Raw genomic sequence first — 11,861 nt, 5'->3', positions numbered from 1 at the left:
CCCTATAATTACGATTCCTATAAAACTACGAAAAAATATACGTATTTTGGAAATGTTGAGTCGGATTAGTGTAGAATCGATTAATTTTATGGAAGAAAACCTTTCAATCAGCCGTAGTCCGTAAACTTGACACGTGTCGGGCTGTGATTGGAACGACTTGTAAGAAATCGGATTCCTAATAAATTGGAACGTATCTATATCTTATAGGGGGGTCGACTGTATACATTTTTAATCTTGAAACCTCATTTGGTAAGCATACTTAATTGAAAATTTTTTTTATTGTATTTGTATTTAGAGAAAAAGAGTAAAAAATTTTCAATTAAGTATGCTTACCAAATAATTGTAAATCTTCAAATATTTAGATTCACATACTCATTTTTTTGGAGTTATATGAAATTATATATATACATATACACTGACGGAAATTGAAAGTATTACACCCACCCAATATTGTCAAAGACATATGAAACTGGGACAAAAGAATCTCTTTTTGAATGGTATTGAATGATCAAAAATTAAATGAAGTACATACAGTGGTATGGAAATTATGGAGACATTTGTTATGCAAAATTGCTATAGTGTTTAGTTTATAGTTTGTGAACTGTGTTATGGAACATGACTTTTTTGGTCCACATGTTGTTGGTAACCAGCTATGCCATATCGATGAGTGAGAACTCCGTACACCCAAATGTCTGACTTTGAAAGAGGTTGGATAATTAGCATGTCAGAAATGGGAGCATCATATTGTGAAATTGCCTGAAGGACTGGCTGTAGTGCAATGTCAGTACAAAGAGTGGTCACACAGTGGATGCAGGAAGGGTCAAGTACTCGCAGACCCGGCACAGGTCCACGCAGAAGGACGATGCCACATGAAGACTGCCATATTGTGCAGATGGCAGTTGCTGACAGATGTGCAATGGCAGCACAGATCTGAGCAGTAGTTACTGCCAGAGTCACCCCATGGACAATTGTAAACCGATTGCTTGATGCTGGACTGAGATCTGACCCCCGTGCAATGTGTTCCCTTAACCAGATTTCATGGCCAACAACGGCTAACGTGGTGTGCTGCTAAACGTAACTGGACACATGAATAGCATACAATTGTGTTTAGTGATGAATCCCAATTCTGTTTAGGCCAATGTGATAGTTGGCAACATCACATTGGTTGTTGCACAGGTAGTTTCAATCAAGGCACATTCAATGGTTCTCCATAATTTCTATAATTTAGTTGCATTTATTGGATATTCACTGTAAGGCATTGATTAACATTTGTAAAGTGTCCCATAAATGCTCTATGGGGATTAAGTCTAGCAACACAGGCATCCAAGGGAGTAGCTAAAAATCTGTCAAGTGTTTGCAAATCACTCATGCCATGTACTGACAGGAAACAGCATGCATAAAGGGATACAGAATGTCTGCCACAAGATTAGTATATGTTGCACCTGTCAGAGTCAATTGTCAACAGTCTCACCACTAGTTCCTCCTGTTCATGCTAATAGAACACACTCCAAACTAGAACGAGCTGCCACCAGCTTGCACAACATTTTACTGATATGATAGCTTCATGGCTTCACGTGGTTCTCGCCACACATGACTATGACTATCAGCTTGAAAGAGCTGAAAACAAGATTCATCTGACCACAGAATGTTGCACCAGGCATCCACTGTTCAATTTCAATGTTTTTTGGCCCAGATGAGGGACATTACCTGATGCCTAGGTTTTAGTAGTGATAGTAGAGTGGGTCAGTGACTACCAAACTCCAGTAATGAAGTTTATGTTGTACAGTGCATTGACTGACGGGTTCAGCAGCACCTGCATTGAATTCTGATGTGATTTGGCACAGAGTTGTCCTTTGTTGTGTAGTTACTAACCTGGTTAGACACCAGCAGTCACATTCTTGCATCAGTCATGGGCACCCACATTGTGCACATGCTGCTAATGTCTGTCCAGAATTTAAGTATTCTTGGTAAATCCTTGAGACTGTTGCACAAGAAAATGCAAAAGCATTGGCCACCTTGCTGAAAGAGCGACCCATTCTTCTTGCTCCAGCAATCTGTCCATGATCAAATGGCAATAAATCCTTTGCATGGCCCATTGCTACTCTAACCAAGCTCACACATAACTGATAAGTATCATACCTAACTTATGCTGTCAAATGCATAAGTTATGTATGATACTTAAAATGTTCCAGCTTAACCAGTTTCAGCCTATTGAAAAATAAACCAATAATAAAAAAAAGGATTTCTGCTTTACAGGTTTTTACTCAAATAGTGATGTAATCAATGAATTACTTTTAACACAAAACAAATTTTTTGGTAATCATGTTAATGAGTAAAATTCAAATCATAAATTTCTGATTTGAATTTCAAATATTTTAAAATATTATTTACTAAATATTTATGGAATTCAACAACTTAAACTTTGAAAATTAATAATTTAAGTAATTTTATAACTTTATTAAGATTCTACTGCTGAAGTTAAACAGAAATTAAATATAATTCTTAATCACAAATTTTTCCTCAAGAATTTTTTCATATGAACATATATACTATAAATATAAACATGTTTTAAATTTACATATTTTCCTCACTAGATTACTTAAATTTTTAATATTCAGTTTTAAATTGAAGAATAAATAACAAAAATAACTTATTGTAACACAATAATAAGTATAAAGAAGCAGTTTGTTATTGAAATTCAATACTTAAACTTAATTATTATTCTATTTGAAAATTTAACTGAAATGAATAATCAATTTGTTTGGGTTGTTTGTTTCATTTGTTTTTATAATGACCATGTTAATTTATATACATAATTATACGTAAATAAACTTAGTAATTACAAAACAGATGAAAACTAAGGAGCAAGAAATATAAAGAACAATCAATGTTATAAAATGACAAAAAAATAATTTTTAAGAATCATTGTTTTTTTATTTCAAAAATGGTCTCAGTGACAGTGCAAGAAATTTATTACTATATCCAAATGTAATATAAATAAACAAATATTAATTACCTGATTCATTTCCAGTACTGTCGCTATTTTTAACAATAATATTTTCCTCTGTTACTGGTTGATCTTGCATTAAGGGTTCTAATAAACAAAATATTATTAATTTAAAAAGTTTTAAAAATAATTATATTAATTGTCAGATCACTTTTACTACTAAATCATCAGTATTATGTCTTTTATAATGTTTAAATTTAATATCCTAAAAAAATAAATATGCTTTGCAAAAATAAAATCCAACAAAATTCCAACTCATCATTTCATGACCCATATACAAAACATCTTTTAATAAATTAAAAGATGTTTGAGATTGTTAAAAGATTAATTTAGTTTTAAGTCTAGTTCTACATTATTTTGAACAATGGCAAATATTTTTAATAGTTCATAAATACAGTAATATCAAAGAAATATTAATTAATATACTAATTTGATATACTGTATTTATGAACTATTAAAAATATTTGCCATTGTTCCAAATAATATAGAATAGAAAAATTAAATGAATATTGAATATACAAGGAATACTATATATTGTATTGTGTAGGAACAAAAAGGAACGAAGTATATAACAATTTTATATTTTAAGGTTTAAAATGAATTATTATTAGAAAGAAGTATTAGATGTAACTGATAAGCTAAAATAATAGTTGACATGAATGTAAATTAAATACTTTCACATAAAAATACAGTAGACCCCCCCTATAACATGGTAAGTACGTTCTGTTTTATATGAATTTCGTGTTGTATGAGTCACTTAAATATATGAGCCAATCACAGCCTGGCACATATGCAGTTTAGGACTACGGCTGTTTGAAAAGTTTTCTTCCATAAAATTAATCGATTCTAGACTAATTTGACTCAACATTTCCAAAACACGTATAATTTTTTGGGAATAATCCATATAAACTATGCTATAAACAAAAAATTGTAGGATTACTTACCGAGTGTGCACCATTCGACAACACCATTGCTTACGCTTATGCTTGCTTATGCAACACCTTTCGTCGCGGAGCAGCACATCAAAAGGTGGGCGCATGTTTCCTGATCAGCAAATTTTTTGCTGAAAAATAACTTAACTTTGGCGACATCATTAATATAAATATAATTTTTATGGCCGTTAAATAATAAATGGTGTTTAGTAGGTCTGCTGCTTGTTTAAACTTGATGGTTTGTGCAATATCTGCTATTGGTCTAGATTTGACCAATCCTGTCGTGGCACGAGTCGGCGATGATGTTTTACCGTATTATACGAGACTCTTTTAGCGTGTTTATACGAATACAATCGCAATTTTTTCGCCATTTTATACGAATCCATATTATATGAACCTGTGTTACAGGGGGTCTACTGTTTAAAATAAAATTCAGAAAAATTATTATATTGTTCCATAATTTTTCAATATCAGAGCAATTTCACATAAAACATAAAAAATTAATAATTCTAAATATAGTATAATCTGCAAGAATATAAAACTATGTGAAAGCCAGATTTTTCTGTGTTTCAGTTTTATGATTATACTTAAAAAGTTGAGGTACAAATTTTCTTTAAAAAAGACTAAAAAAAAGTGACTGTTTTACTTTTATGCATTTTTAGGAGCATAACTTCATCATTTTATTGTGCATAAAAGTACATGTAGAACATGTAAAACTCAAAAAAATGATAGAAAATTCAAATCAGTCACTTTTGGAATCTGACCCATCAGTTTCATAGTTTACAGAAAAGTATTATACTTGCAAACATACAGTCATTCTACATGGTCTGCCATAGATAACATGAAGTACTCTGTGAACTGTGAAAGATTAAGAAAAAAATAAATTAAAACTACATAATGAAAATTTTAGATTAGACCATTATTTCAATTTCAGAAAATAGTTTACAGTTGCACTCTAATGAGTTACATTTTCATGGTAAAAATTTCTACTTGGAGTAAGTATATTGAAAAGAATCATATTAATTACAGTTAATTCTAAGTTTTTGATTTTATGTAAATGACAAGAATTATTCAATAAAATTTTATTAATAGTGGAATGAAACTACTGTTTTTGTAAAATGAGATTTCACAAAACTCATTTTTCATTGGTTATCGACTTTGTTTCCACATTCAGAATCAGAAACCTTTAAGATTTCTCAACTCTATTTTCTGAGATGTTTCTTACTAAGGAAACAAAAATTTTCTGTTTTCTTTTTCTCTTTTCCTTTTCTGCTGTAATTTTCTGCAAATGAGAACATCACTTTACAATTCTGTTTCTAAGATCTAAAAATTCTACAAATTTTATTAATTCATGATTAATCAATGTGTTTTATGGATTTTTTTTCTTTATATTCAGGCCAATATGGTATATAAAAATATAAATACACTTACAATATTATAAAATGAAAAAGAACTTTATTGGAAAGTAGATATTGTTTACTGATACTGTTCTTAAAATCACTGTTAATCAATTGATTTTTTTCTAACAAATCACAGCAAGAAATTAAAATTTTGGGAAGGATTAATTTTAAAATTCAAATTTGTTTACAGTTGAAAGTTGTCAGCCAATCGAAAGTATAATTTAAATTTCTGAACATTAAATGAGTGGAAATCCAAGATCAGTTAAAATTATTTGATTGTTGGTACTGGAATCAAATTTAAAATTTAATTTATAATTGAAATTTATTGATAATTTCAAAGTTTGTCAGCACTGAGCCATTAATTTAATGAACTTTTTAGGAAAATATTTAAATAAAGATAATAATAGTTCATTATCTTTGTGATACTTTGAAACAGCCACTGAACAAATAATGAAAGGAGCACCTCAATTTCCTAACTTTAATTATGATCAATAAAATAGTCTAACAAGGAAATGGCCAGACATTCAGGTCTCTGGTTCAAATGAAACTTGGTAAGCATGTAACCCTAAACACAAACAGCTCCTTATCCAAATAACAGGACCTACTTTCTCAAGCATTTTTGAAAATGAGTGTTTAAGTTACAAGTCTTTAAATTACAAGCAGATGAACTTCCAGTTATTTATTTAATTAACCTTTTAGGAAGGTGTTTAAATATTAAAAAAATTATAAAATTTTTAGTTAATTAAAAAAAATAATTTTTAATTTAAAAAAACAAATTTTAAGTTACTACTGGGGGTGTTTTTTTGGAGAAATTATTTAACAACATAAAAGAGTAAAATCAAGAGACTTCATTTCCATTAAACAGAAAATTATGTCAAAATCTTTAATTTCTTGTTTTATAAGCTACAACCTTGAGGAATAATAATGTCAATGATGCAGTAAAATAATAAAATAACTTTGTTACACACAAAAAAAATTGCAAAGGTTCAAACATATATCATATAGCTCCAGTGGCTAACATCTTATCCACTTGGATATTGTCATTACAAGAATCTTCCAAAGACTTATAAGCTAAACACTCAATTTTCAGAGGCCTGTTTTTTTTGGAAATGTTTGAGAAGTAGGTCCTGTTATTTGGACAAGAGCTGTTTGTGTTCAGGGTTATATGCTCACTAAGTTTTGTTTGAATCAAAGACCTGAGTGTCTGGCCCTCTCTGTGATGTGAACAGAAAGCTATATATGTTATACCTTATTAATTTTCATTGTTTAGAATCTGTTAAAGACAAACTTTGAACATACTGAATCAAAAACCTGACAAAAACATTAGGATAAAAGCAACTCTATACTTATTTGCTTATATGAAAATGGATTTTAAAAAATAATTTAATTAAATAATATCATAATTTATACTAACAAATCTTTAAATCACTTCAAAAACTTAATATATATATATATATAGCTGAAACCTAAATGACACAAACACACAAGCTACAGTTCTCAACTTTGTTGTTCAATATTAAGCTCTTGTTGGTCAAAGTGAAATATATTAAAAACTAGTGCATTAATAAATACTCTTAAACATATGCATTAAATCTTATGTTTAAATCTAAATAATTTTCTCAGTTCCTAAATATACCAGAGAAAAGTATGTGTGATTTTTCAAATCAAAATAGACCAGTAACTACAATCAATGTCATCATGAAAGACCACCTACACCTACTGGCTATGCTTCAAAAGAAAAATTTTTCAGTCTGTGAAAAGAAATTTGCTCTACTCAATTTTATGTTCCTTTTTAGCAGAAACTTCAGATGATGATATGTTTTCTTTTTCCATTTACATTTACACTATATTTTATGTACTTGAGTGTTCCTGCTCTAAGTCATCTTTGATTTTTAACATTTTTCTACAGCATAAGATTTTTCTACTTTGCCAATACATTGACATGTATAAAAAATTACCAAAACTATTGAATACTTCTCTGTTAATTATGTCTAAGAAAAATGCAGGAGCTACTCTTAAGCTCCTCCTGGATATCAATTGATACTCAAATTCTTCCTACACTCACTGACACATTCATTGTTATTCTTCCCATGGCAACAATAATTCTACAACTCTTGCAGATTACTCTTGCTGCACGATGATGTGTAATTCTGAATCTGCAAACTGCAGAACATAGAACTCCATTGTTGCAAGTTGTCATTTTCGTTCACAACACTTCCAACAGGGTGTAGATGACAAGATATTCGAATGGAGATGGGAGATGACACTCAGTGTATGTTGTATACTTCTCAAATAATAACATAATTACAGTTTGGTAGCATTTTGGAAACTCTGTATTAGTAACATCTAAACTATTGCATCAATGATGTAATATTCACTGAATTCTTCAACATTCTATGTTGCAACGTATTAAAAGTGAAAAAGATAAATACAAACCATTAGACTTTGAAAAACAATTTGTATCTTTACATATTAGCTAATAGTTTTCAATAATTTTACTATCTTTCAAACCATATAACATTGAAAGCATTTAATGACTCCAACATCATCTCTCAGAAATAACTTACACTACAATTTTGGTCGTTAAGTTATGGCAATGCAACACTTGGGCAACCTGCCTAGGGGGAATGCCTTCTGGGAGGTCTTTAAGGAAAACTGGCCCCTATTTAGGTATTACAGAAGTGGAGAAAATCCGGAGAACTCCACATGACTAGCCCGTTCCAAGCGAGGTGAGAACCCACAACCAAACTCCCAGTGTTCAGGGTACGAAGACCACTTGGCCACTGATAGGCCCCCTACAATTTTCAACAACAGATTTTTGTTTGCAAGTTATAATAATTTTGCACATATTTAAAATACAAAATTGTTTCTTTGAACTTTCTTGTTTTTCTGAATTATCTTTTGAGATACATTAAATACTCTAATTTTACTGAAATATATATATTATTTTCTGCATTCTTTTCCTTTTAAATTTTGGATCATTTCAATGATGTAGTAAATACTGTGTCTAGGTTAAAAATTGGTAAAAAAAAAAGAAGTACATTCATGTTTTGAAGCAACAGCCACTTTCTTGTTCCAGCCAGCCTAAGATAGAGAATTTATAGAGTCCCAAGCAAATTTGGCTTTCACATATTTTACTGTAGTTAAATGTTCATTGTTAACTTACCTTTAATATAAATAGAAAAATTTCGCCAAATTGTTCCTAAATTATTTGTACCTTTACATGCATAAATGCCATTATCTGAAGACTCAACATTTTTAATGGTTAAAACATAACCATTCATTTTGACATGTAAACTGTCACTGGGAATCAATTGATCATCATGATACCAAAGTAATGTTGGTCGCGGATTACCATAAACAGGACATCGCAACTTCAGTCTTTCTCCTTTCGATGTTTCTATATTAGTTGTGGCATTATCTCTAAATACTGGAGCAGCTAATAAAATGGTATTGAATGATCAAAAATTAAATGAAGTACATACAGTGGTATGGAAATTATGGAGTCATTTGATATGTAAAATTGCTGTAGTATTTAGTTTATAAGTTTAACTGTGTTTTAACTCAAAAAGAGAAAAACAACAGACAAAATTTTCTCATAAAAATCTATTATAAAACTCCGTTCCCACGAAAATACTGTCTTGTAGAAGATGAGTTAACTGTTGTGTCATAATTCTGTCACTTCTCCCACCATTGGTCAAAGAAGATTATCACATGTGACGTACATATGGAAATCTCGAAAAGAGAGCCCCGATATAAAAGGCAAGTGCGATGACCATACAGGGGGGAAAGTTATTTTTCTATACTGCGTGTGTGGATTTTCCTGCCTCTCGTCGCCACCGTCTTCAATAGACTTTTGGATTCTGAACATCACTATGAACACTGAGAATGACGAGGATTTGGATATCACCTAGACATCAACGTTTACAACTAGAGGTATTTATCCTACTCGCAATGATATGTAAGCCCTCTCTCGAGTACTTTCGAAATGCGGATAGGGACACGACTATTAAATATTGTTAGCTACCTTTCTCGAATGGAATTACCTATATGGGATGTTAACCCGAGAGGGAACTGTACTCTCGACTCCTTAATTAATTATCTATGTTAAAATGTTCAACAATAAACGGTTATAGTGTTAATGAACTTGGATTGGTGTGCGTTTCTTCCGGCATTATCACTTCCATACTGAACCCGAAGTCCTCGACGAGATCGCTCGTGATAATTCCTCCTTAAAANAGGAGTTGAGTTCCATATTACTGTAAAAGCACCAATGAGGTCCGTATTTCACGCATCACCATCTCGAATTAACTTATGTCTGTCGAGACCAAAATTTAAAAAACGTGAACATCACACAGATTAATATGTACTCCTAAGTCTCTGGAACGGAATACATGCACCAGTGAACCTACAACTTCACGATTTATATTTTAAAAATAATTAAATTCACTTAGCATTCAAAACTTGCTAATTTTGAAAAAAACAAATTTGCTGATTAAATGCTAACAACTGTTTAACTGAAGTAAAACGGGTTTTCCCCTTTTTATGGATGTCTGCCTAGTTCAGTTCAGCCACAATCCGCTGCAGTTCGCCTTTATTATCAGTTCGAAATGGGGTGGTTCCATAATACCCGCAGTGTTCCATAATACCACCTTCTCCTCTATATCTTAGATATTATTAAAACTAACTTTAATTGTATTTATTTTATGTTAGAGTATCTAGTATATCTGGTTTGAATACAGGGCCGCTGTAAGCAGGCGTGCAAGGCGTGCACCGCACGCGGGCGGCAAAGAGCCTTTCTGGCAAGCTCAGCATAGGTAATCGTAGTTAAACAGGGGGCGACATAATCGGTATTGCACACGGGCGTTCAAACAGCTAGCGGCGCCCCTGTTTGAATAGACCAACAGGTATTCTTATTTACCATTAAATATTGATTTACAAATTAATTTATTTGAATAAAAATTTTAGTTTCAATTGTTAAAAAGACCAAAATAATAATTTTAAGAAAATGTCTTCTTAATCTATTCAAACCTTAGTCTTTGCTAACTCAGAAATCAGAAAATTAAAACTTTTTTCTATCATCTCATGTATTTTCAATTAATTTATCAAAAGAGAAAACTTCATTAAAACAAAATTTCAATATAATATATTCAAAAGCACTCAAGGGTGGCTTGTTTTTTTCTTTTTTGTTTCTATTTCAAATGGTATTAACTCATATAAAGCAGTTTCATAAAAATTAATTTACCATAACAAATTTCAGTTTAATTTAAAAAAAAAAAATATATATATATATATACATACTTTTTTTTTATAAATTCATATTTCAAATAGTTTTAATTATTACATTGAAATACTAAACAAAGTTTTCAATTTTCTTTATCATTCTTACAGGATGCAAACTGCAGGATGCAGAATATATCAATTAACTAAGGTGTGTCCTATGAATAACAAACCATTCACAGATCCTATTTATTTTTACTTTATTTAGACCTTTGAAAACATAGTTAAAAAAATAATAATAATAATAATTTATAAAGACAGAAAATAATTTTAAGCAATTAAAGTTGACTATCCTAGAAATATAAAGGAAGGTTGTTGATATGAAGATACCAGAGGTCAACATTAACCCAACAGAAACTATTAGAAATGACTGTAGCTGGCTAGAATCACTAATTTAACAATGGATCACCCCTAACAGGCTTAAAGGTGTAATTCTTGCTCTTAGAAATGAAAATTACTCTGCAAGAGCAATTGCTAAAAGATTAAATCTGTCATCCACTGTAATCAACAATTTTATCAAACTTGGAAATCAACATGGTCAAAAGAAATCAACAGGATGTCCTTCAAAGCTTATAAACAGGGCAAAACATGCCACTGTTCACCAGATTATCAGCAAGAAAACATTATTTCATAAGTTAGCAACAATGTTAGCAAATCAACTACTGGAAGAGTTGTTTAGACATGTTGGCTTCTTGTTTATAAGTGAAAAAAACCTGTTCATTGCTAAAACAGAAACATTTACAAGCCAAGAAAACAATAAGCTGGATGGACAAATGGAAACAAATTATCTAGAATGATGAGAAAAAATTCAACCTTGATGATCCAGATAGTTGGAGCCATTAGTGGCATGATTTGAGAAAGGAGGAAGGACTATATTCCAAACAATAAGATGGTGGCTCAGTTATGGTGTGGGATAGTTTTAGTTGGCAAGAAAAGATTCCACTTGCTTTATTACAAGGGCATACAAATGCACATGATTATCAAGACATGTTGGCAAACAGTTTCTTGCATTTTGTAGAACATATCACTGTGAATTGATGGTTCTATCAACAGGATGATGCTCCCATTCACACAGCAAACTGTATGTATGAATGGCTTTTAGCTAATGTGGTGTCTATTATTTACTGGCCAGCTCTAGTCAGATCTCCCAAAGATTTCTAGCCAGCTCTAGTCAGAATCTCCCAAAGATTTTACATTTGATTAAGAAATGTCAATTATCAAATCAAATGTAAAATCTTTGGG

The 11,861-nt window shown here is 31.1% G+C and overlaps 1 protein-coding gene and 1 long non-coding RNA gene across 2 annotated transcripts in view; one reads left to right on the top strand and one right to left on the bottom strand.

Moving 5' to 3' along the window:
* Nucleotides 1-8,765, bottom strand: part of LOC111636465 (fibroblast growth factor receptor 3-like) — a 48,183-nt gene extending 39,418 nt beyond the window's left edge. The window contains exons 1-2 of the mRNA XM_023381725.1: nucleotides 8,506-8,765; nucleotides 3,017-3,094 (exon numbers count right to left, since the gene is read on the bottom strand). Of these exons, the coding sequence (XP_023237493.1) occupies nucleotides 3,017-3,094; nucleotides 8,506-8,623 (196 nt within the window). The 5' untranslated portion in view covers nucleotides 8,624-8,765. The remainder of the gene's footprint in view (nucleotides 1-3,016; nucleotides 3,095-8,505) is intronic.
* Nucleotides 1-11,861, top strand: part of LOC111636467 — an 86,095-nt gene that overhangs the window by 45,623 nt on the left and 28,611 nt on the right. The gene's annotated exons all lie outside the window — the stretch shown is intronic.

This window comes from Centruroides sculpturatus, unplaced genomic scaffold, assembly GCF_000671375.1.
Source record: "Centruroides sculpturatus isolate CEXI.00-Female unplaced genomic scaffold, Cexi_2.0 scaffold964, whole genome shotgun sequence".
NCBI classification, from domain to species: Eukaryota; Metazoa; Arthropoda; class Arachnida; order Scorpiones; family Buthidae; genus Centruroides; species Centruroides sculpturatus.
The sequence above is the reverse complement of the archived record's forward strand: the minus strand, read 5'-3'. Positions and strand labels throughout refer to the sequence as shown.